This window comes from Rutidosis leptorrhynchoides, chromosome 6 (genome assembly GCF_046630445.1).
Source record: "Rutidosis leptorrhynchoides isolate AG116_Rl617_1_P2 chromosome 6, CSIRO_AGI_Rlap_v1, whole genome shotgun sequence".
NCBI classification, from domain to species: Eukaryota; Viridiplantae; Streptophyta; class Magnoliopsida; order Asterales; family Asteraceae; genus Rutidosis; species Rutidosis leptorrhynchoides.
Genome location: NC_092338.1, coordinates 169,906,398 through 169,934,063, shown reverse-complemented (window position 1 = coordinate 169,934,063; position 27,666 = coordinate 169,906,398). Strand labels below are relative to the sequence as shown.

The following is a 27,666-nucleotide window of genomic DNA, read 5'->3' as shown; positions in this document are numbered from 1 at the left end:
TAATTTAGAGTGTAAAAATGAACAAAGGATGCCTCAAACCATAACAGTTGCTGGGCATTGCGTAAATGGTCTGGAAAGAGTGGACAACATTTTGATGACTTTCAGCCCAAAAACTGTCTAACGATGTAGTAGCGTTAAAATGACACTAATCCGCCGCGAAGCACGGACCAAAAATCTAGTTTACTACTAATTTACTACGGAGTATTAAAAGAGCATGTATCCCGGTTGTCTCTACCTCTGCGCCAAAGTGTTTTTGACAGCAAACTCATATTTTGCATATGTAGTTAAATAGCCTTCAACGAGGATTGTATGCTAATATGAAAGTAGTTAGTTAGCTGATACCACTTGTTAACAAGAATGCCTGTTGGCTAAGTTAGCTGGCGAAAACGCCCACAACGACTGTTGTAGGGCGTTTCCAACAAGTTTAATATTGAGCCGTGAATGATGATTCAATAAAGCAGAAGTTTTACATTATAATATTATTTGGTTTAAAAATTAACCACAACCTTCACCGGCTAAAGCAGTAGTAGTAGTGGCAGTACAAAATAGAACTAAACAATGAAATTTTTAACTATAATTAATGCAGAGCATCATAATTCATACACCTGCAAATGATGCAATGAACTGAAAGCTACGAGGGTAGAGATAATTAACTGATTTGAAATAAGGGAGCTTGCGTAGAGTATTTGACATCATTTTATATTGCATAACTTCTCCATTTAAATCAATAACCATGAACGAATCCTCTTCTCTTTTGCCTAAAACAATGCACCGAACACTAGTCGAAACCAACGTATAAGGGTAGACCCCAATTTCAGGAAACAGTCTCATCGCTTCATCAAGGTGAACAATGTACTTGATCGACCATTCAGAATGCACATTGTGTAGGAAAAATATACATACGAAACTGAAAATTACAAGTAACATACAAACATGCTATGTACTAACGTAATCACAAATAGAAAACATGAATATTGATGTGCAATATATAAGGATAAACATAAGCGTAAAATGATCAAACCGAATTGAAGGGTTGAACCGGGCTTGTGTTTGACACAATTCCCTTAAACAGATTCGACGTCTGTTCCCAGGGTACACCGGTTCGAAGCAGCGTGTACTGCCGGACGAGAGCACTTGCCTGAAAAAGAGACCGAAAGCGGGGTGACCGAAGTTGTAAAAGAAGAAGCTGGAAAATCAATGTAAGAGGGTTATGATTTTTGTTTTTTGTTAGTTGATGCGTGAGGTTTTTTATTGTTATATCTCACAATACCAAAGCTATGGTATATTTATAGTGCAAAATACAATTAATCAAGATTTGCCAATCAAACTAAATAATAAAGAAAGATTTGCAAATCTTAAATAAAATCAAAGAAAAGATATGTAAATCTCAAATAAAACTAAAGAAAAGATATGTAAATCTCTTCTTGATTTCTTTAGAAAAGAAACGTGGTTAAAATTGCGTTTGACAAAATCTAAGAGAAGATTTACAAAATCCTTGATTAATAAATAAAATCTTTTCTTACTTTGCACTAAAACTAACAAATTGAGACACGATGTAACGACCCGGCTTTTTCGACTTGCTTTTATGCCTTGTATTTTTGCAAAACTGCGTATTTATGCGTACTGTGTTACTTTATTACTCCGGAACCTTGGCACACGTGTTTTATATTCATATATACTTTAAAACGTGCCTTGGTGTATGTAGAATGCTTAACTTGTCCACCTGATGCTTTATACCCGTTAGTGTTACTTGCCGTTATGAATAAATCGCGGACTGCGCGTACGTTTGACTTTTGTCGGAACCGGAATATTTGGGCAGCGAAATATTAATTATTATTTTATAATAATAATTACTTGGGCCTTTGGATGCTTAATTTTATTTATTTAATTGCTAAAGCCCAATAGTTAGTCTTGTTGGACTTTCTACCTTGTTGGGCTCAAGCCCACCCTACTCTAGCTAGTGACCCAATTAATTAGCCCAAGTATTATTACTAGTGACCCATAATAATAAATAAATAATAAATAAATTAATTATTGAGTCATACTAGCATAATGGATAAGGTTTATCTAATTGTCACATGAGATTCTAGCAAAAGAACACACTTTAGACAACCACTAACCAAAAAGCAACATAGTGTCTACCCCTCCCCCCTCAAAAATTTCGGCCACCATGAGGCCTCATGGCCACCTCATCAATCCATGTGATACTTATTTGCTTATAAATACTAGCCTAATCCTATTCATTTAACACTTACTCTCATTTTAGTTTTTCACACACTTGTTCTTTCGTTCTTTCCATACTTGTAAGTTTTCTTTTTCTTCCTCTTTTCTTCATCAATTTCGTGTACATCATCATCATTCTTATGGAGATCAAGTTCCTTGTAGCTTTGATCTTACTTATATCTTGTTGATTCAAGCAAGAATCTTTCAAGAACATGGAAGATTCAAGCTTTCTAGCTTGAATCTTCATATCTTTTGTAGATCTACTTCTTTTTTACTTTAATCTTATTATTTTGTGATAAAGATTCAAACTTTTGTTTGAAATCTTCATGCATCTTCAAGATCCAAGCTTTATGCTTCAAGATCTTCAAGAACAATCAAGATGCAAGCTTTCTAGCTTGAATCTTCACATCTTTTTGTTAGATCTAAGTTCTTTTTGCTTTAATCATGTTGTTTTGTGAAAAAGATTCAAACTTGTGTTTGTTATCTTCATATATCTTAAAGATCCAAGCTTTATACTTCAAGATCTTCAAGAACACTTAAAGGTTCAAGCTTTCTAGCTTTGCAACCTTGTAACTTGTGTGAAATGGATCCAAGCTCTCTAGCTTAGGGTTCCATCACCTCATTTGACTTAGATTGTGCTATTACTTGTTGAATTAATGTAAAGTTTGTAACTTTAGTTGTTATTGTGAATTGAAATTGTGTTAAGACTAAGGATATGATGTAACATTGGTTCATCATCCATCTAAGACTCATGAATGAGTTGTGTTCTTACTTGGTCTTAACATATTGTGTATTTATGGTGAATCTTGGTCAAAAGTGATGCTAAACCATCAACGAGTTGTACACTTGAAGCTACAAGCATCAAGGATGAGAACCGTGATGAGCATCAAGCACCAAGAACCCCACCGGAGCACTTGTCCACTGATTTTCGTATCTGATCAGACCACCTGTGTAGTGACCCAAACTTTTCCATGTCTATATATATTAATTGAGATTGATATTTACATGATTAAATGTTTCTAACATGTTAAGCAAACAAACTTGTTAAGACTTGATTAATTGAAATATGTTTCATATAGACAATTGACCACCCAAGTTGACCGGTGATTCACGAACGTTAAAACTTGTAAAAACTATATGATGACATATATATGGATATATATATAGTTAACATGATACTATGATAAGTAAACATATCATTAAGTATATTAACAATGAACTACATATGTAAAAACAAGACTACTAACTTAATGATTTTTAAACGAGACATATATGTAACGATTATCGTTGTAAAGACATTTAATGTATATATATCATATTAAGATATATTCATACATGATAATATCATGATAATATAATAATTTAAAATCTCATTTGATATTATAAACATTGGGTTAACAACATTTAACAAGATCGTTAACCTAAAGGTTTCAAAACAACACTTACATGTAACGACTAACGATGACTTAACGACTCAGTTAAAATGTATATACATGTAGTGTTTTAATATGTATTTATACACTTTTGAAAGACTTCAATACACTTATCAAAATACTTCTACTTAACAAAAATGCTTACAATTACATCCTCGTTCAGTTTCATCAACAATTCTACTCGTATGCACCCGTATTCGTACTCGTACAATACACAGCTTTTAGATGTATGTACTATTGGTATATACACTCTAATGATCAGCTCTTAGCAGCCCATGTGAGTAACCTAACACATGTGGGAACCATCATTTGGCAACTAGCATGAAATATCTCATAAAATTACAAAAATATGAGTAATCATTCATGACTTATTTACATGAAAACAAAATTACATATCCTTTATATCTAATCCATACACCAACGACCAAAAACACCTACAAACACTTTCATTCTTCAATTTTCTTCATCTAATTGATCTCTCTCAAGTTCTATCTTCAAGTTCTAAGTGTTCTTCATAAATTCCAAAAGTTCTAGTTTCATAAAATCAAGAATACTTTCAAGTTTGCTAGCTCACTTCCAATCTTGTAAGGTGATCATCCAACCTCAAGAAATCTTTGTTTCTTACAGTAGGTTATCATTTAAATACAAGGTAATAATCATATTCAAACTTTGGTTCAATTTCTATAACTATAACAATCTTATTTCAAGTGATGATCTTACTTGAACTTGTTTTCGTGTCATGATTCTGCTTCAAGAACTTCGAGCCATCCAAGGATCCATTGAAGCTAGATCCATTTTTCTCTTTTCCAGTAGGTTTATCCAAGGAACTTAAGGTAGTAATGATGTTCATAACATCATTCGATTCATACATATAAAGCTATCTTATTCGAAGGTTTAAACTTGTAATCACTAGAACATAGTTTAGTTAATTCTAAACTTGTTCGCAAACAAAAGTTAATCCTTCTAACTTGACTTTTAAAATCAACTAAACACATGTTCTATATCTATATGATATGCTAACCTAATGATTTAAAACCTGGAAACACGAAAAACACCGTAAAACCGGATTTACGCCGTCGTAGTAACACCGCGGGCTGTTTTGGGTTAGTTAATTAAAAACTATGATAAACTTTGATTTTAAAGTTGTTATTCTGAGAAAATGATTTTTATTATGAACATGAAACTATATCCAAAAATTATGATTAAACTCAAAGTGGAAGTATGTTTTCTAAAATGGTCATCTAGACGTCGTTCTTTCGACTGAAATGACTACCTTTACAAAACTGACTTGTAACTTATTTTTCCGACTATAAACCTATACTTTTCTGTTTAGATTCATAAAATAGAGTTCAATATGAAACCATAGCAATTTGATTCACTCAAAACGGATTTAAAATGAAGAAGTTATGGGTAAAACAAGATTGGATAATTTTTCTCATTTTAGCTACGTGAAAATTGGTAACAAATCTATTCCAACCATAACTTAATCAACTTGTATTGTATATTATGTAATCTTGAGATACCATAGACACGTATACAATGTTTCGACCTATCATGTCAACACATCTATATATATTTCGGAACAACCATAGACACTCTATATGTGAATGTTGGAGTTAGCTATACAGGGTTGAGGTTGATTCCAAAATATATATAGTTTGAGTTGTGATCAATACTGAGATACGTATACACTGGGTCTTGGATTGATTCAAGATAATATTTATCGATTCATTTCTGTACATCTAACTGTGGACAACTAGTTGTAGGTTACTAACGAGGACAGCTGACTTAATAAACTTAAAACATCAAAATATATTAAAAGTGTTGTAAATATATTTTGAACATACTTTGATATATATGTATATATTGTTATAGGTTCGTGAATCAACCAGTGGCCAAGTCTTACTTCCCGACGAAGTAAAAATCTGTGAAAGTGAGTTATAGTCCCACTTTTAAAATCTAATATTTTTGGGATGAGAATACATGCAGGTTTTATAAATGATTTACAAAATAGACACAAGTACATGAAACTACATTCTATGGATGAATTATCGAAATCGAATATGCCCCTTTTTATTAAGTCTGGTAATCTAAGAATTAGGGAACAGACACCCTAATTGACGCGAATCCTAAAGATAGATCTATTGGGCCAAACAAACCCCATCCAAAGTACCGGATGCTTTAGTACTTCGAAATTTATATCATATCCGAAGGGTGTCCCGGAATGATGGGGATATTCTTATATATGCATCTTGTTAATGTCGGTTACCAGGTGTTCACCATATGAATGATTTTTATCTCTATGTATGGGATGTGTATTGAAATATGAAATCTTGTGGTCTATTGTTACGATTTGATATATATAGGTTAAACCTATAACTCACCAACATTTTTGTTGACGTTTAAAGCATGCTTATTCTCAGGTGAATATTAAGAGCTTCCGCTGTTGCATACTAAAATAAGGACAAGATTTGGAGTCCATGTTTGTATGATATTGTGTAAAAACTGCATTCAAGAAACTGATTTCGATGTAACATATTTGTATTGTAAACCATTATGTAATGGTCGTGTGTAAACAGGATATTTTAGAATATCATTATTTGATAATCTACGTAAAGCTTTTTAAACCTTTATTTATGAAATAAAGGTTATGGTTTGTTTTAAAAATGAATGCAGTCTTTGAAAAACGTCTCATATAGAGGTCAAAACCTCGCAACGAAATCAATTAATATGGAACGTTTTTAATCAATAAGAACGGGACATTTCAGTTGGTATCAGAGCGTTGGTCTTAGAGAACCAGAATTTTTCATTAGTGTGTCTTATCGAGTTTGTTAGGATGCATTAGTGAGTCTGGACTTCGACCGTGTTTACTTGAAAAATGATTGCTTAACAAATTTTGCTGGAAACTATATATTTTTAACATGTGAATATTATGTGATATATTAATCTCTTAACGCGTTTGATATTATGTGATAGATGTCTACCTCTAGAATAAGTCCCATTGACTCACCTAATAATAATGAAGAGTCAAATATAAATTGGAATGATTCGTGGACTGATTCACAAGTTCCCGAAGAGGAACCGGAAGAAGAGTCGGAACCGGAAGAAGAATCGGAACCGGAAGAAGAATCGGAACCGGATGAAGAAATAGAACCGGTGGGGGAAATAATAAAATGGTTAAGTAAAAGAAAATCCTCAACCAACCGACCAAGGTTAATTATGGTCAATGGTGTTTCCGCCAAGGAAGCAAAATATTGGGAGGATTACCAATTCTCCGATGAATCGGATTTCGACGAGAATTCTGATGATGTTATAGAAATTACCCCAACTGAATTTAAAAAGGCAAAAGAAAATAATAAGGGAAAGGGCATAAAAATAGAGAAATCTAATTCCAACCCCGATGAACTTTATATGTATCGTCAACGCCCGAAGTCCTTAAGTTGTAACAATGACCCGGGAACCTCTAAACCACCAGGTTTTTCTAAACCAATGTGGACAACGACGGCTCGTATTAGGGGAACATCATATATCCCTAGAAACTTGGCAAAACGAACCAAAACCGAAGAAGAAGAAATGAGCGAGTCGGAATAAGATAGTTGTATTCGTGTGGTGTAATATATGTAATATAGTGTTCTTATGCTTTATGATATATGTAAAAATTGCTTGTATTAATAAGTATTTTTTTATGAATCTAACTCTTGTCTATTTTACAGTTTAAAAACACAAAATGGATAGACAACCCAATATTTTAAGAGACCTACCCGGAGACATGATTGATGAAATCTTGTCTAGAGTCGGCCAGAATTCCTCGGCACAACTATTTAAGGCGAGATCAGTTTGTAAGACATTCGAAGAACGTTCGAAGAATGTCTTGGTTTATAAGAGACTTTCGTTTGAAAGATGGGGGATATCACATTGGGAAACCCATAAGTTACGATGTGTTTACTTTGACGCATATATTGCGGGGAACCCAAATGCTATTTTACGCAACGGGTTAAGAAATTATTTTGACTCAATATATCCGAATATTGGACTTCGTGATTTAGAAAAAGCGGCTAACATGCAACATAAAGAAGCATGTTATGCTTACGGATTAGTAATGTTCGCTTCTCACCAAAGTGAGAACAAGAACATCGGGCTACAACTATTAAACAAAACGTTTTCACAAGTGACGGAGTCGGTAATTGGGGTAAGAAATGAGGTTTTTAGATTATTACGGGACTGTTGGACATTACGTAACCCTCGTCCCTTTGACGACGTTACAACACGCTGTCTTATCAACGGCCATAACGGTTATGTTGCACAAGACCAAGGATGGGAAGTAGTCCTAGTAAAACCAGAATGCATGACTTGTTTCTGGACGTATGAATTACGTGTCTTTATTGCCTTTGCTGAACGACTTGTGTACTAGCTAGAATTATCTTCACAACTATCTTGTATCAAAGTTATTGTGTGCTATATTTCATGCTTTATGTAAAATAAGCGGTATTGTAAGTTTGTAAAATATTGTATAAAAGTTTGAACGCGAAATATTATTATAATCAGTTTTTCATATAGAATTGTAGTAGTTGAATTGTATATTAGCTACTAAGTATGAACTTAACGGGTAGGTACTACCCGAATTTAAACTTATAAAACGCTAATATAAAGAAAAAGCTTTTATAAATGAGTTCATATTATGCTACGAAATACTATTAACTACTCTTAATATTCTGTATGATTAACTTGTTCCATTTAACTATTTTGAAGGAAATAGCACCGACTACTCGACACACCGTGAATATGAATGAAGAGGAATTCCGTACTTTTCTAGCTTCAAACATAGCCGCAGTACAGGCTGCGCTACATACCAACAATAACTTTGGATCTAGCAGTACAGGAAATCGTGTAGGATGCACCTACAAAGAATTCACTGCCTGCAAACCTTTGGAATTTGATGGAACCGAAGGACCGATCGGATTGAAACGGTGGACCGAGAAGGTCGAATCGGTGTTTGCCATAAGTAAGTGTACTGAAGAGGACAAAGTAAAGTACGCTACGCATACCTTCACAGGTTCTGCGTTAACATGGTGGAATACCTATCTAGAGCAAGTGGGACAAGACAATGCGTACGCACTACCGTGGTCAGCATTCAAGCACTTGATGAACGAGAAGTACCGTCCCAGAACCGAGGTCAATAAGCTCAAGACAGAACTTAGAGGGTTACGAACCCAAGGATTAGATATTACCACGTACGAAAGACGATTCACAGAATTGTGCCTATTGTGTCCGGGAGCATTCGAAGATGAGGAAGAGAAGATCGACGCGTTTGTGAAAGGATTACCGGAAAGAATCCAAGAAGATATAAGTTCACACGAGCTCGCCTCCATACAACAGGCATGTAGAATGGCTCACAAACTCGTGAACCAAATTGAAGAAAGAATTAAAGAACAGACTGCTGAAGAGGCCAATGTGAAGCAAGTCAAAAGAAAGTGGGAGGAAAACGGTGATAAGAATCACCAATACAACAACAACAGCAATTACAACAATAATCGCAACAATTATCCCAACAATCGCAACATCAATCACAACTACAACAAACGGCCCAACAACAACAACGACAACAACAACAGCAACTACAACAATCATCCCAACAACAATAATAACCGCAACAACAACAACAATCAGAAGCAGCTATGCCAAAGGTGTGAAAAGAATCACTCGGGGTTCTGCACCAAATTTTGCAACAAGTGTAAAAGAAATGGTCATAGCGCAGCGAAGTGTGAGGTCTACGGACCAGGGGTTAATAGAACGAAAGGAACAAATGGTGTCGGAACGAGTAATGGCGGAGCAAGTAGTGTCGGAGCAAGTTATGCCAATGTAGTTTGTTATAAATGTGGAAAACTGGGCCACATTATTAGAAATTGCCCGAACCAGGAGAACACGAATGGACAAGGCCGTGGAAGAGTTTTCAATATTAATGCGGCAGAGGCACAGGAAGACCCGGAGCTTGTTACGGGTACGTTTCTTATTGACAATAAATCTGCTTACGTTTTATTTGATTCGGGTGCGGATAGAAGCTATATGAGTAGAGATTTTTGTGCTAAATTAAGTTGTCCATTGACGCCTTTGGATAGTAAATTTTTACTCGAATTAGCAAATGGTAAATTAATTTCAGCAGATAATATATGTCGGAATCGAGAAATTAAACTGGTTAGCGAAACATTTAAGATTGATTTGATACCAGTAGAGTTAGGGAGTTTTGATGTGATAATCGGTATGGACTGGTTGAAAGAAGTGAAAGCGGAGATCGTTTGTTACAAAAATGCAATTCGCATTATACGAGAAAAAGGAAAACCCTTAATGGTGTACGGAGAAAAGGGCAACACGAAGCTACATCTTATTAGTAATTTGAAGGCACAAAAACTAATAAGAAAAGGTTGCTATGCTGTTCTAGCACACGTCGAGAAAGTACAAACTGAAGAAAAGAGCATCAATGATGTTCCCGTCGCAAAAGAATTTCCTGATGTATTTCCGAAAGAATTACCGGGATTACCCCCACATCGATCCGTTGAATTTCAAATAGATCTTGTACCAGGAGCTGCACCAATAGCTCGTGCTCCTTACAGACTCGCACCCAGCGAGATGAAAGAACTACAAAGCCAATTACAAGAACTTTTAGAGCGTGGTTTCATTTGACCAAGCACATCACCGTGGGGAGCTCCTGTTTTGTTTGTCAAGAAGAAAGATGGTACATTCAGGTTGTGTATCGACTACCGAGAGTTGAACAAACTTACCATCAAGAACCGCTACCCACTACCGAGAATCGATGACTTATTTGATCAACTACAAGGCTCGTCTGTTTATTCAAAGATTGACTTACGTTCCGGGTATCATCAAATGCGGGTGAAAGAAGATGATATTCCAAAGACTGCTTTCAGAACACGTTACGGTCATTACGAGTTTATGGTCATGCCGTTTGGTTTAACTAATGCACCAGCTGTGTTCATGGACCTTATGAACCTAGTGTGTGGACCATACCTTGACAAGTTTGTCATTGTTTTCATTGATGACATACTTATTTACTCAAAGAATGACCAAGAACACGGTGAACATTTGAGAAAGGTGTTAGAAGTATTGAGGAAGGAAGAATTGTACGCTAAGTTTTCAAAGTGTGCATTTTGGTTGGAAGAAGTTCAATTCCTCGGTCACATAGTGAACAAAGAAGGTATTAAGGTGGATCCGGCAAAGATAGAAACTGTTGAAAAGTGGGAAACCCCGAAAACTCCGAAACACATACGCCAGTTTTTAGGACTAGCTGGTTACTACAGAAGGTTCATCCAAGACTTTTCCAGAATAGCAAAACCCTTGACTGCATTAACGCATAAAGGGAAGAAATTTGAATGGAATGATGAACAAGAGAAAGCGTTTCAGTTATTGAAGAAAAAGCTAACTACGGCACCTATATTGTCATTGCCTGAAGGGAATGATGATTTTGTGATTTATTGTGATGCATCAAAGCAAGGTCTCGGTTGTGTATTAATGCAACGAACGAAGGTGATTGCTTATGCGTCTAGACAATTGAAGATTCACGAACAAAATTATACGACGCATGATTTGGAATTAGGCGCGGTTGTTTTTGCATTAAAGACTTGGAGGCACTACTTATATGGGGTCAAAAGTATTATATATACCGACCACAAAAGTCTTCAACACATATTTAATCAGAAACAACTGAATATGAGGCAGCGTAGGTGGATTGAATTATTGAATGATTACGACTTTGAGATTCGTTACCACCCGGGGAAGGCAAATGTGGTAGCCGATGCCTTGAGCAGGAAGGACAGAGAACCCATTCGAGTAAAATCTATGAATATAATGATTCATAATAACATTACTACTCAAATAAAGGAGGCGCAACAAGGAGTTTTAAAAGAGGGAAATTTAAAGGATGAAATACCCAAAGGATCGGAGAAGCATCTTAATATTCGGGAAGATGGAACCCGGTATAGGGCTGAAAGGATTTGGGTACCAAAATTTGGAGATATGAGAGAAATGGTACTTAGAGAAGCTCATAAAACCAGATACTCAATACATCCTGGAACGGGGAAGATGTACAAGGATCTCAAGAAACATTTTTGGTGGCCGGGTATGAAAGCCGATGTTGCTAAATACGTAGGAGAATGTTTGACGTGTTCTAAGGTCAAAGCTGAGCATCAGAAACCATCAGGTCTACTTCAACAACCCGAAATCCCGGAATGGAAATGGGAAAACATTACCATGGATTTCATCACTAAATTGCCAAGGACTGCAAGTGGTTTTGATACTATTTGGGTAATAGTTGACCGTCTCACCAAATCAGCACACTTCTTGCCAATAAGAGAAGATGACAAGATGGAGAAGTTAGCACGACTGTATTTGAAGGAAGTCATCTCCAGACATGGAATACCAATCTCTATTATCTCTGATAGGGATGGCAGATTTATTTCAAGATTCTGGCAGACATTACAGCAAGCATTAGGAACTCGTCTAGACATGAGTACTGCCTATCATCCACAAACTGATGGGCAGAGCGAAAGGACGATACAAACGCTTGAAGACATGCTACGAGCATGTGTTATTGATTTCGAAAACAGTTGGGATCGACATCTACCGTTAGCAGAATTTTCCTACAACAACAGCTACCATTCAAGCATTGAGATGGCGCCGTTTGAAGCACTTTATGGTAGAAAGTGCAGGTCTCCGATTTGTTGGAGTGAAGTGGGGGATAGACAGATTACGGGTCCGGAGATTATACAAGAAACTACCGAGAAGATCATCCAAATTCAACAACGGTTGAAAACCGCCCAAAGTCGACAAAAGAGCTACGCTGACATTAAAAGAAAAGATATAGAATTTGAAATTGGAGAGATGGTCATGCTTAAAGTTGCACCTTGGAAAGGCGTTGTTCGATTTGGTAAACGAGGGAAATTAAATCCAAGGTATATTGGACCATTCAAGATTATTGATCGTATCGGACCAGTAGCTTACCGACTAGAGTTACCTCAACAACTCGCAGCTGTACATAACACTTTCCACGTCTCGAATTTAAAGAAATGTTTTGCTAAAGAAGATCTCACTATTCCGTTAGATGAAATCCAAATCAACGAAAAACTTCAATTCATCGAAGAACCCGTCGAAATAATGGATCGTGAGGTTAAAAGACTTAAGCAAAACAAGATACCAATTGTTAAGGTTCGATGGAATGCTCGTAGAGGACCCGAGTTCACCTGGGAGCGTGAAGATCAGATGAAGAAGAAATACCCGCATCTATTTCCAGAAGATTCGTCAACACCTTCAACAGCTTAAAATTTCGGGACGAAATTTATTTAACGGGTAGGTACTGTAGTGACCCGAACTTTTCCATGTTTATATATATTAATTGAGATTGATATTTACATGATTAAATGTTTCTAACATGTTAAGCAATCAAACTTGTTAAGACTTGATTAATTGAAATATGTTTCATATAGACAATTGACCACCCAAGTTGACCGGTGATTCACGAACGTTAAAACTTGTAAAAACTATATGATGACATATATATGGATATATATATAGTTAACATGATACTATGATAAGTAAACATATCATTAAGTATATTAACAATGAACTACATATGTAAAAACAAGACTACTAACTTAATGATTTTTAAACGAGACATATATGTAACGATTATCGTTGTAAAGACATTTAATGTATATATATCATATTAAGAGATATTCATATATGATAATATCATGATAATATAATAATTTAAAATCTCATTTGATATTATAAACATTGGGTTAACAACATTTAACAAGATCGTTAACCTAAAGGTTTCAAAACAACACTTACATGTAACGACTAACGATGACTTAACGACTCAGTTAAAATGTATATACATGTAGTGTTTTAATATGTATTTATACACTTTTGAAAGACTTCAATACACTTATCAAAATACTTCTACTTAACAAAAATGCTTACAATTACATCCTCGTTCAGTTTCATCAACAATTCTACTCGTATGCACCTGTATTCGTACTCGTACAATACACAGCTTTTAGATGTATGTACTATTGGTATATACACTCCAATGATCAGCTCTTAGCAGCCCATGTGAGTCACCTAACACATGTGGGAACCATCATTTGGCAACTAGCATGAAATATCTCATAAAATTACAAAAATATGAGTAATCATTCATGACTTATTTACATGAAAACAAAATTACATATCCTTTATATCTAATCCATACACCAACGACCAAAAACACCTACAAACACTTTCATTCTTCAATTTTCTTCATCTAATTGATCTCTCTCAAGTTCTATCTTCAAGTTCTAAGTGTTCTTCATAAATTCCAAAAGTTCTAGTTTCATAAAATCAAGAATACTTTCAAGTTTGCTAGCTCACTTCCAATCTTGTAAGGTGATCATCCAACCTCAAGAAATCTTTGTTTCTTACAGTAGGTTATCATTCAAATACAAGGTAATAATCATATTCAAACTTTGGTTCAATTTCTATAACTATAACAATCTTATTTCAAGTGATGATCTTACTTGAACTTGTTTTCGTGTCATGATTCTGCTTCAAGAACTTCGAGCCATCCAAGGATCCATTAAAGCTAGATCTATTTTTCTCTTTTCCAGTAGGTTTATCCAAGGAACTTAAGGTAGTAATGATGTTCATAACATCATTCGATTCATACATATAAAGCTATCTTATTCGAAGGTTTAAACTTGTAATCACTAGAACATAGTTTAGTTAATTCTAAACTTGTTCGCAAACAAAAGTTAATCCTTCTAACTTGACTTTTAAAATCAACTAAACACATGTTCTATATCTATATGATATGCTAACTTAATGATTTAAAACCTGGAAACACGAAAAACACCGTAAAACCGGATTTACGCCGTCGTAGTAACACCGCGGGCTGTTTTGGGTTAGTTAATTAAAAACTATGATAAACTTTGATTTTAAAGGTGTTATTCTGAGAAAATGATTTTTATTATGAAAATGAAACTATATCCAAAAATTATGATTAAACTCAAAGTGGAAGTATGTTTTCTAAAATGGTCATCTAGACGTCGTTTTTCGACTGAAATGACTACCTTTACAAAAACGACTTGTAACTTATTTTTTCGACTATAAACCTATAATTTTCTGTTTAGATTCATAAAATAGAGTTCAATATGAAACCATAGCAATTTGATTCACTCAAAACGGATTTAAAATGAAAAAGTTATGGGTAATACAAGATTGGATAATTTTTCTCATTTTAGCTACGTGAAAATTGGTAACAAATCTATTCCAACCATAACTTAATCAACTTGTATTGTATATTATGTAATCTTGAGATACCATAGACACGTATACAATGTTTCGACCTATCATGTCGACACATCTATATATATTTCGGAACAACCATAGACACTCTATATGTGAATGTTGGAGTTAGCTATACAGGGTTGAGGTTGATTCCAAAATATATATAGTTTGAGTTGTGATCAATACTGAGATACGTATACACTGGGTCGTGGATTGATTCAAGATAATATTTATCGATTTATTTCTGTACATCTAACTGTGGACAACTAGTTGTAGGTTACTAACGAGGACAGCTGACTTAATAAACTTAAAACATCAAAATATATTAAAAGTGTTGTAAATATATTTTGAACATACTTTGATATATATGTATATATTGTTATAGGTTCGTGAATCAACCAGTGGCCAAGTCTTACTTCCCGACGAAGTAAAAATCTGTGAAAGTGAGTTATAGTCCCACTTTTAAAATCTAATATTTTTGGGATGAGAATACATGCAGGTTTTATAAATGATTTACAAAATAGACACAAGTACGTGAAACTACATTCTATGGATGAATTATCGAAATCGAATATGCCCCTTTTTATTAAGTCTGGTAATCTAAGAATTAGGGAACAGACACCCTAATTGACGCGAATCCTAAAGATAGATCTATTGGGCCTAACAAACCCCATCCAAAGTACCGGATGCTTTAGTACTTCGAAATTTATATCATATCCGAAGGGTGTCCCGGAATGATGGGGATATTCTTATGTATGCATCTTGTTAATGTCGGTTACCAGGTGTTCACCATATGAATGATTTTTATCTCTATGTATGGGATGTGTATTGAAATATGAAATCTTGTGGTCTATTGTTACGATTTGATATATATAGGTTAAACCTATAACTCACCAACATTTTTGTTGACGTTTAAAGAATGCTTATTCTCAGGTGAATATTAAGAGCTTCCGCTGTTGCATACTAAAATAAGGACAAGATTTGGAGTCCATGTTTGTATGATATTGTGTAAAAACTGCATTCAAGAAACTGATTTCGATGTAACATATTTGTATTGTAAACCATTATGTAATGGTCGTGTGTAAACATGATATTTTAGATTATCATTATTTGATAATCTACGTAAAGCTTTTTAAACCTTTATTTATGAAATAAAGGTTATGGTTTGTTTTAAAAATGAATGCAGTCTTTGAAAAACGTCTCATATAGAGGTCAAAACCTCGCAACGAAATCAATTAGTATGGAACGTTTTTAATCAATAAGAACGGGACATTTCAACCTGGGCTACTGGAAAGTTGATTTTAAGTTAGTTCGGTTCGATTAGATGATTTTCCGTTTAAGCCTCGTCTTAATCCGAGTTACGATTTAGGATTTATGGCCCTCCGAGAGTCACTACACCCTATTAACGTTGTGCTGAAATTTCTGACCTACTCGCACTTAAACCGTCACCACGGTCAAACGAAGACGAGTTAGGTTCTGGAAATTGGTCATTGGTTATGGGACTCATATACGGAGCCATAGTCACTGACTATACATCTTTTAGATTTACGTAGAGGTCGTAGCAGCTGACCGAAGTCAGCCTATTGTTTCGATCTCTATTCTTGTCGAACTTACTTAGCTTTTATGATGATGAATGATGATGATGATGACACTTAAACTTATTTTATGCACTATTAGAATTTATAAAGACAACCTACTGACCTAGTAACCCTTGATTTAGGTTGACGACCTTTCGGACCGACTTACTACTTGCGTACTTTCATTACCAACTTTACCGCTTTTATCACTGTGAGTTATAGCATCCCTTTTTACTTTAACTATTTTGGGACTGAGAATACATGCACTTTTTACGTTTTACATGTTAGGCACGAGTACTTAAACTTTATATGTGTGTGGGTTATACAACGGCATAAACATTCCCCTTAGCACGGTAACGTTTAGTCATTGGTTTTTGAACCGGTGAACGCGAATCTTAGATATGGATCCATAGGGTTTGACATCCCCACTCGGGCTAGTCGCGCTAGCATTTAACGGGTGTTTAATACTTCGTAGACATACGCACTCTCCAAGTGTACTTTCAGGAGGTTATAAACGTTAAGTCTAGTTACCGGGTGCCCACGGTTATACATATACTTTACATACTATTTTGAATACTGATTTATACTGCTGGTTGAAGCACTGAAATCTCGTGGCCTACATTACATTACTGATTACAAACAAACTATAGCTTGCCAACATTCGTGTTGACTTTTTAAGCATGTATTTCTCAGGTGCTTAGACGTTGTTGCTTCCGCTATTAGACTTGCTGCCTTGATGTTATAAACTTGCTGTTAGACTTGCTGTTACAGACTTGCTGTGTTAGACTTCCACTGCATTACTTAGAGATGTCTCAAGCATGGAACTTTTACTTTGCATTCGCAACTTATGTTACTTTTTCAAAACAATAGCTTTGTAATGACCTTTGTATTATGTACTCATGTTAATGTTTTCTAGTCATCTTTTGTAAAACGCTATCTTTTCATGATTGCAAAACTGGTTTTCAAACAGTATATAGTGTTTGACCTTGTAATGATCCTGTTGTTGATGATCCGTACACGATGGTTTTGTACGGGGTGTCACAGTTGGTATCAGAGCATTGGTTGTAGGGAATTAGGTTGCATTAGTGAGTCTAGACCGACCCGAGTAGGATTCACTAATAGGACTAATATACAACTTGCTCGTTTACTTGTTACTGCTTACTACTGATGCATGTTACTGCTTACTTATACTGCCATATGATCTGCTATATGCTACTGCTTACTCTTACTGCTATGTGAACTCGCTGTATGCTATTTCTTATCCTCGCTACTGCATACTACTATCTACTTTCGATTGCATGTTACTTCTATTTAAGTACTGTTAATACTGCCATGCTATATACTGCTGTAGATGATCTAGGTTACTGTAGTGCCTGATTACGTGCTTGCTTCATGCCTGCTATTCGCTGTACCGACTTGGAAAACTTACCTTTCCTAGTTCAGATGTTTTTCTGAACCCTTTTCCCACACGTCTAACCCTAAGGATTGTTATTGTAATCCACCTGTTACTATCGTTCCACCGTTCTGGAGATCGAAACGATTCTTCACGCAATCTAGGAGGAGTACCCCTCGGATTACACGCCCACTAAAGTCGATCCTCGGAGGAGGAGATATTGGAGGATTTGTCGGAGTAACCGCACCCCGAGCTCACTCTAAATAGCCACGTATGACGTGTGAACATTCGAACGTTGTTCAGTTCCCGTAAGATGGCTCGTATCTCGTACGCTTTCATGACCGTCACTTATCTCTTTCGTTCTTCACCACTACTCGACGATCTGACGACATTTCTGGATTTAGTACCCTAACACTCTTAGGCATTGGGGAAGTCCGGAGGACATCTCCTTTCACAAGGTCAGAGTGCCTTCTACTGATACTCAGCCATACCCAAAGACTTGGGAGTCGCCTCAAGACATATCGTATTACTACTTGCTACACATACAACTCCACACGAGACCCAGATTGAATTTCTAGAAAGGAACCTAACGACGTTACTTGAACCTGAACATTTTGAAGAAATTTCGGGACATTTAGGCATTGGTGCATGACCTACGGAACTTACGCACCCACACCGAGAAACTGTGAGATTAATTATGTAGATTTTGTTTTGAGATAGCATAGATAAAGCACCGTTGGATGAAATTGAGTAGAGCTGGAAGTGATCACGTTACATTGACCATATGGAGTGATATTGGAATGAACGTACGATTTAGTACAATATAATGACGCCAGGCCAGCGTAATTATATTGAAGTGAATCATGCAGAAGTCCCAATGTTACTACATAAGGAATATGAAGCGATTCAAAGGAAATTTTGGTAGGAACCACTTGAGTATACGCATTATGGTCTGATAAAGGCAGGAATAACCACTTAGTCTAGATACTGTACGAGAAGGGCCTGGACTGCAGAATTGATAACCCGAAAATTTGTTATAGATATAGACACCCTGGATACTTAAGGGAAAAGTTCTCAAATAGGAAAAACTTTGGACTCACATACGATAGAGCAATCGTTATCTCAGCTATGGAGACTCACATAGATCCTGATTTTAGTTAGGGTACGTTTCTTCACAACGATTTATCATCTCGAAATTGTTTAATACTAGAGTGATAGAAACCTTATATCTAAGAATCCTAGTGTGATGACTAATAAGCCATTAACAACCATGAGAGTTAAGTATTCTATAGGACAAGCTAATGGTAAGTTGGCAGAGATAGAGGAGTAATTTAAGATAGTACCTTAAAAATTAACAGGTGGGTCATTTGGAGATGACCTCATGCCAACAAAACTTGAAAGTTTTATAGTAGTAGTTGGAAAGGATTAGTTACCTACGCACAAGCAGATGTTATTTGAGAAGGTTGATAAAAATTTTCACGGCAGTATAATAAGATTTGGTTAGAATGGACCTTAAGAATAACCTAATACTCATCGAGTTAGGAAGCTTTGAGGAAATAGTTGGAACGGACTGACTTTCAAGGATGAAAGCGAAAGTTATTTATAGTAAGAAGATTATTCGTATACCTCGCGAGAATGGTGAGCCAAATCTGGGTTACTTCAACAACCCGAGATCCCACAATAGAAATGGGAAGGGATGACGATGGATTTCATCCTGAAACTACCGAAAACAATAGGCAGTTATGACACTATCTAGGTTATTATTGACCGCCTCACCAAGTCTGCTCACTTTCTAACCATGAAAGAAACTGATACAATGGACAACGATACATAAAGGAAACTGTATCCCATCACTTCAGCAATTCAAATTCTATACTACCCAAGAATCGTATTTGATGCTCATTCTTATGCGACACTGAATCCTAACTTATTCCGAGAGAATTCTTAATCAATGATAATCACACCATCACCCTTCTTATGTCGATATTAGTCATACCAGTTCGAGATTTCCAAAATCAATGGGTAGTTAATTCCCACCCTCATACTCTCCCTTTCGTATCTCACTTATAAGCAACAACTTTACACTTAAGCATTTTTGGTCAAAGGACTTATGTCCTACTAATAGTCATCAACCACATTTAAATTCAACAGTTTTCATTACCTCGTGATATTGATGCTCAAATGTCACCCAACATTTTCAAAAAAAAAAATCTTTTACTCAATCTTTTTCCAACTTGTAACCTCCGAAATATGAAAATTTTTGCTGCCAAAATTTTTCACACACTATTTTACTGTGCGATCCTCCCAAGGTTTTATGAAAGTAAATTTATTTTGTTTGTCATTCGTGCAAATTTTTGAAATCATATATGTTATATAAAATAAAGTAAATGATTACTTATTTTTGACAAATACATATGAAATTTTACTTTCGCATTTACAAATCAAATCTTTTATTCAAAAGATATTTTACTTTAAATGGTACTTTTTGTACATAACCCTAGTTTACTTAGAACTTCGTTTTTTTCTTACATTGTCACCTAAAAACGGTTTCTATAAAACTTTCGTTGCTTATTATATAAAATTTTTCGTTGCTTATTCGTATCCAAGTCATCATGAAGACTTTACAACCGTCGAAATTGAGAGATTCATGTGTGTATGTATGTGATGAAGGCACTTACTACCACGTCATGCAGAGCCCTCGGGCATCCACTAACACTTAAACCATTCAAAATTACTGCGTTACCCCCGGAATCTTATTTGTCCTAACCTATTCCAAGGGATTCTCACCTAGCGATATTAACATCATTAGTATTCCAACTTTATTATTATCCATAACCTGTTTGGCATTTTTGCAAAGTCAAGAAGCGATTAACTTCTCATCCTCATGCTCTATCCTTCATACCTCACTTTTTAGCAACGGCTTCACACGTGAACATTTTTGCCCAAAGACTCGTGTTATCAAAACTACATTTAATTCATTAGTTTTCATTACCTAGTAACATGTCAACCGATGATCCAAAGATTTTTCACTCGACCTTTTTCAACTCGTAACCTTTGAAATACGAAAAACTATGTTTATCAAAATTTTTACACGTTGTTTATTCGTGCGGTCCTCACGAGATTTACGGACAAATGAAAGTCATAAAATTTTTCTGTCACCGATGCGATTTATAAAATTTTATATGTATAAATTCACCCTTACTTATTTTGGTTAGTACATACCAAGTTATACCTTCAAATTATTTAAACATCACTCCTTATTCGAGTTGTTTAACTTAAGCTAAATAGTTTTGTGCAAAATGGTACACGTTGTACATACTTATAAATTTACTATGAACTTCGTTCCGTTTATGTTGTCACATCAAACGTTTAAAGATTTTTCAAAACTTTCTTGGTTGATTTTATTAAAGGTTTCCGTATTAGACTACACCATGTAGGGATCACACTTCTTCTCTCCCTCCGTTAGGGATGAAGCTTACTATTAAAATCCTTGTTAAAAACGCTTGAGTTTGGGTGGCAGATTTATAAAAATTTGTTAGGAAGTCTTTGTACTCGAAAAATGTTCCTTTTAAGGTTAAACATGGCAAAATCGCGGGCCGATAAATTAGTTTTCTGAGGTACACTCAATGGTCACCCCATTGTAGGAAGGGCACTAGGTGGGTTTCTATTCTCAATATTTCACGGCTAATCGCAACATCCTCGTAAACATCATCTCTATGAATTAGTAGGTTGAGGTACAAGGAATCATTTTGAGATTCTTTTCACTTAGAGTAAACCGTTCTTTAGGACCAAGAGTCCACGTATCTTTTTGTCCGCGCATCTCCTTAAGTATAAGGATAAATTCAGAACAAACCGCTCGAAGAGTCCACCCTGGTTCAAAGATCATACCTTTCATGCGATTCTCTTTCGGAAATGTAAAGTAACATACTTTAGGAATCTATGAGTCTTGTTATCCTCTTGGAAGGGACTGCTTAAAACATCTGTAATGCGGATATGGTTACTCTACACATTCCTTCCTTCGTTGGTTGCAACTATATGTTGTTCTAGTTAATGTTAACCCTAACTTCAACATGTAACTGAAAGGATAAAGTTACATTATGGAACTGTTCTTTCATTCCATCTAAGGATAAGTTCACCTGCAGTATGGTAAACTGGGTGATATCCTTCATTGTTCGTTCAGACCGTTCTGAAGGTACTATAGATAATTATGGCTTGCATTGCATATAAGTCCGATTATTCACTTCCAGCAAAAGTTTCAATTCATATAGTCAAATGAAACGTTCTTAAATATCAGGTTCTTCACACCTATGGTCTCCTTCAGAAATTAAGGGATTAGTACAAAATCCGTGGCTAACACTATCCAGACATCAAATCGCATGGTTATGATCACCATGTTTTCCATTCTACCTGTCAGCCTTGTATTGCGACATAAGCGCTCAATGTTTTAGATGAGTTTGATGCATTCCATGCATCCAGCTTACTGAAGATGCATGTAAGGTTAAAAACATCATCTTTCCTTCTGTGGATACATATATTCGGATGACATACTCATGTTAGCCAGAAACAAAATCAATTTGTTGATCTCTTAGGACAAGAGACTTAATTAATGGCATATACCTATTCCTACTTTCATACGCCAGAGTACCTTTCAAGGTAAATAACTCACTTCTGAGCCCACAAGTCTCACGGAACTTTGATACGCTCCTTCTTATTCAAATACGGTACCATTATTGAGCACTCCTCAAATTTCGGGACATAATTTCCGTTAACAGGTGGGTAATGTAACGACCCGGATTTTTCGACTTGCTTTTATGCCTTGTATTTTTGCGAAACTGCGTATTTGTGCGTACTGTGTTACTTTATTACTCCGGAACCTTGGCACACGTGTTTTATATTCATATATACTTTAAAACGTGCCTTGGTGTATGTAGAATGCTTAACTTGTCCACCGGATGCTTTATACCCGTTAGTGTTACTTGCCGTTACGAATAAACCGCGGACTGCGCGCACGTTTGACTTTTTTCGGAACCGGAATATTTGGGCAGCGAAATATTAATTATTATTTTATAATAATAATTATTTGGGCCTTTGGATGCTTATTTTTATTTATTTAATTGCTAAAGCCCAATAGTTAGTCTTGTTGGACTTTCTACCTTGTTGGGCTCAAGCCCACCCTACTCTAGCTAGTGACCCAATTAATTAGCCCAAGTATTATTACTAGTGACCCATAATAATAAAGAAATAATAAATAAATTAATTAATGAGTCATACTAGCATAATGGATAAGGTTTATCTAATTGTCACATGGGATTCTAGCAAAAGAACACACTTTAGACAACCACTAACCAAAAAGCAACATGGTGTCTCCCCCTCCCCCCTCAAAAATTTCGGCCACCATGAGGCCTCATGGCCACCTCATCAATCCATGCGATACTCATTTGCTTATAAATACTAGGCTAATCCCATTCATTTAACACTTACTCTCATTTTGGTTTTTCACACACTTGTTCTTTCTTTTTTTCCATACTTGTAAGTTTTCTTTTTCTTCCTCTTTTCTTCATCAATTTCGTGTACATCATCATCATTCTTATGGAGATCAAGTTCCTTGTAGCTTTGATCTTACTTATATCTTGTTGATTCAAGCATGAATCTTTCAAGAACATGGAAGATTCAAGCTTTCTAGCTTGAATCTTCATATCTTTTGTAGATCTACTTCTTTTTTACTTTAATCTTATTATTTTGTGATAAAGATTCAAACTTTTGTTTGAAATCTTCATGCATCTTCAAGATCCAAGCTTTATGCTTCAATATCTTCAAGAACAATCAAGATGCAAGCTTTCTAGCTTGAATCTTCATATCTTTTTGTTAGATCTAAGTTCTTTTTGCTTTAATCATGTTGTTTTGTGAAAAAGATTCAAACTCTTGTTTGTTATCTTCATATATCTTAAAGATCCAAGCTTTATACTTCAAGATCTTCAAGAACACTTAAAGGTTCAAGCTTTCTAGCTTTGCAACCTTGTAACTTGTGTAAAATGGATCCAAGCTCTCTAGCTTAGGGTTCCATCACCTCATTTGACTTAGATTGTGCTATTACTTGTTGAATTAATGTAAAGTTTGTAACTTTAGTTGTTATTGTGAATTGAAATTGTGTTAAGACTAAGGATATGATGTAACCTTGGTTCATAATCCATCTAAGACTCATGAATGAGTTGTGTTCTTACTTGGTCTTAACATATTGTGTATTGATGGTGAATCTTGGTCAAAAGTGATGCTAAACCATCAATGAGTTGTACACTTGAAGCTACAAGCATCAAGGATGAGAACCGTGATGAGCATCATGCACCAAGAACCCCACCAGAGCACTTGTCCACTGATTTTCGTATCTGATCAGACCACCTGGGCTACTGTAAAGATTATTTTCAGTTAGATCGGTTCGAGTAGATGATTTTCCGTTTAGGCCTCGTCTTAATCCGAGTTACGGTTTAAGATTTATGGCCCTCCGAGAGTCACTACACCCTATTAACGTTGTGCTGAAATTTCTGACCTACTCGAACTTAAACCGTCGCCACGGTCAAACGAAGACGAATTAGGTTCTGGAAATTGGTCAGTGGTTAGGGGACTCATATACGGAGCCATATCCACTGACTATGCATCTTTTAGATTTACGTAGAGGTCGTAGAAGCTGACCGAAGTCAGCCTATTGTTTCGATCTCTATTCTTGTCGAACTTACTTAGCTTTTATGATAATGAATGATGATGATGATGACACTTAAACTTCTTTTATGCACTATTAGAATTTATAAAGACAACCTACTGACCTAGTAACCCTTGATTTAGGTTGACGACCTTTCGGACCGACTTACTACTTGCGTACTTTCATTACCGGCTTTACCGCTTTTATCACTGTGAGTTATAGCATCCCTTTTTACTTTAACTATTTTGGGACTGAGAATACATGCACTTTTTACGTTTTACATGTTAGGCACGAGTACTTAAACTTTATATGTGTGTGGGTTATACAACGGCATAAACATTCCCCTTAGCACGGTAACGTTTAGTCATTGGTTTTTGACCCGGTGAACACAAATCTTAGATATGGATCCATAGGGTTTGACATCCCCACTCGGGCTAGTTGCGCTAGCATTTAACGGGTGTTTAATACTTCGTAGACATACGCACTCGCCAAGTGTACTTTCAGGGGGTTATAAACGTTAAGTCTAGTTACCGGGTGCCCACGGTTATACATATACTTTACATACTGTTTTGAATATTGATTTATACTGCTGGTTGAAGCACTGAAATCTCGTGGCCTACATTACATTACTGATTACAAACAAACTATAGCTCACCAACATTCATGTTGACTTTTTAAGCATGTATATCTCAGGTGCTTAGACGTTGTTGCTTCCGCTATTAGACTTGCTGCCTTGGTGTTATAAACTTGCTGTTAGACTTGCCGTTACAGACTTGCTGTATTAGACTTCTGTTGCATTACTTAGAGATGTCTCAAGCATGGAACTTTTACTTTGCATTCGCAACTTATGTTACTTTTTCAAAACAATAGCTTTGTAATGACCTTTGTATTATGTACTCATGTTAATGTTTTCTAGTCATCTTTTGTAAAACGCTATCTTTTCATGAATGCAAAACTGGTTTTCAAACAGCATATAGTGTTTGACCTTGTAATGATCCTGTTGTTGATGATCCGTACACGATGGTTTTGTACGGGGCGTCATACACGATATCTCATTCATCATTAACCCGTTTTGGACACGCTTTAGTTCGTTTTAAAGCTCTTATTAGTGGTTACAAAACCCACTAAATAGTCGTTAATATGTATCACTTTATTATATATTAATTTGTGTCCAAAAAATTTGTGGAACACACTTTTCAACCAAATTTTCCAACACATTGCTCATCTCGTATACGTTTAACATTTTTATCACTCCGATATGAAACAAACAAACAAGAAGCAAACAACCACGACTCTCGAACAACTTGCGAAAACACTGCTTCCCAGGTAGTTGTACACTTGTGATAGCTAGATCCTCCAAACATAACTTCTCATGATTCAAACCATCAACCGAATGTATAGCATTACTCCAATATATTCCATAAACACAAATTAAACTAAAATATGATGATTTGGACCAATATCTATGACTGCAATCACTCCAAATTCCTGTTTCCGAAGAGTAAGTATAAATTTGAATTGTAAGACCAAAAACATTATTATTATCTCTTCGTGTAGCATACACCATTTTGTAATGAGGTGATCTTATAGGATCATAAGCCATTCTCATAATACCATCATTAATGGGACACGGTGGAAGCTTCTTAAACACATTAGTTGTTGGATTGTACATGTAATAGTTATAGTCATTATGATACTTATAAGTCCCTCGACACAAAAACAACCCATTGCAAGACTGTATAATTACAACTTCGAGGTCACACCGAAAAATTACGTTAGATGGTGGAATTCTGATATCTAACGGCACAAAATCATACGCAGAGGATGATCCAGGCTGTTTGATATAGAGACCAGAAGCAGGATCGGATTTAGGATTTTGGCTATGATGGCGTAGACTGAAATCAGGGTTTGTGATAATAGAATACCAGCGTTTGGATACGGTTTTATATAGGAGAACTGAGATAACTGGTAAATGGAGCAAGATTTCGCTTAAAAGGTCGTCGTTGGATTCGACTGCATGTACGGATGAAGGGAGTTTGTTACTGCATTCGATATTAACAGGATGTTGAGATGAACCTCCGGCAATGGATTTTAGAAAACGGCTTATCATTCTAAGCCTAGGAATGAAACTACAATATGATCCACGGAATCGTAAAAATGTAAAACGCTATACATAAATTAAAACCCTAGCTAGCGGGCAGTTGTAATCTCTAGTTTATATACATGGAAGAGTCCAACTGTGATAGTTTTACAATAAGTACATGTAAAATTATTTATTATTTACTACGTGTACAACATTTTTCTTAAGTAAATTTAAGTTTATGATTTAAAATATCTTTAAGAAAGATAATTGGCATAAATAAATAGATTGATATTCATTATTTAGTTTTTTTTTTTTTTTTCGAAAAGCAAGGCATTCATTAATGGGCTAAAAAGGGGAGCCCAACCCAAATACAACACGAAAGGATTGGGGATGATAAGCTATCTATCTATCTATCTATCATCATCATTTATATTAAAATTCTATAATGATGATTTATTATTAAGCTAATTCTTTTGATAAGAAAAAATCAAAAAGAAAAAGAAAAAAAATTTAAGCCCTGGTGATGTCATTAATCTAATTAATTACTAATTAAATTAAATTTACTTATTTAACTACTAATTAAATTAAATTAAATCTACTTATTTATTTATTTCATGTTTTTTGGAAGAAAAAAAATTCCACTCTCATTAATTATTACGAGTAATTGTTCACACATGCATTCAGCTAAATGAAAATATAGATCGATATTGTGTGTAAATTTCTATACATTGTGGATTGGGGATGATGATTATTGATTTGTTGACTTGTGAAGTTGATCCACCCCAATAATCATATGTACAATATTTGAGGGTTAATGTACAACCATATAATAAAACACCCACATGACCATATATACAAATTTTAAACAAAGTGTACAATCTTTTACAAAACAACCATGAATACATTTACAAACTTTTGAAGCATATTGT

The 27,666-nt window shown here is 35.4% G+C and overlaps 1 protein-coding gene across 1 annotated transcript; it reads right to left on the bottom strand.

The window, feature by feature from the left end:
• Positions 1-597: 597 nt before the first annotated feature.
• On the bottom strand, positions 598-26,764 carry LOC139854246 (F-box protein At5g07610-like). The gene is made up of 2 exons (XM_071843563.1): positions 25,848-26,764; positions 598-907 (listed from the first exon to the last, which is right to left on the bottom strand). The coding sequence occupies exons 1-2, from the start codon at positions 26,762-26,764 to the stop codon at positions 598-600; spliced, it is 1,227 nt and encodes a 408-aa protein (XP_071699664.1).
• Positions 26,765-27,666: the final 902 nt, after the last annotated feature.

What these genes read in the sequence shown, in the direction of transcription:
- LOC139854246 (XM_071843563.1), bottom strand. Translation starts at nt 26,764, where the DNA reads ATGATAAGCCGTTTTCTAAAATCCATTGCCGGAGGTTCATCTCAACAT. An exon ending in TTGGAAAATTTGGTTGAAAA is followed by an intron (nt 908 to 25,847) that starts GTGTGTTCCACA and finishes TGTAATTTTCAG; the next exon opens with TTTCGTATGTATATTTTTCC.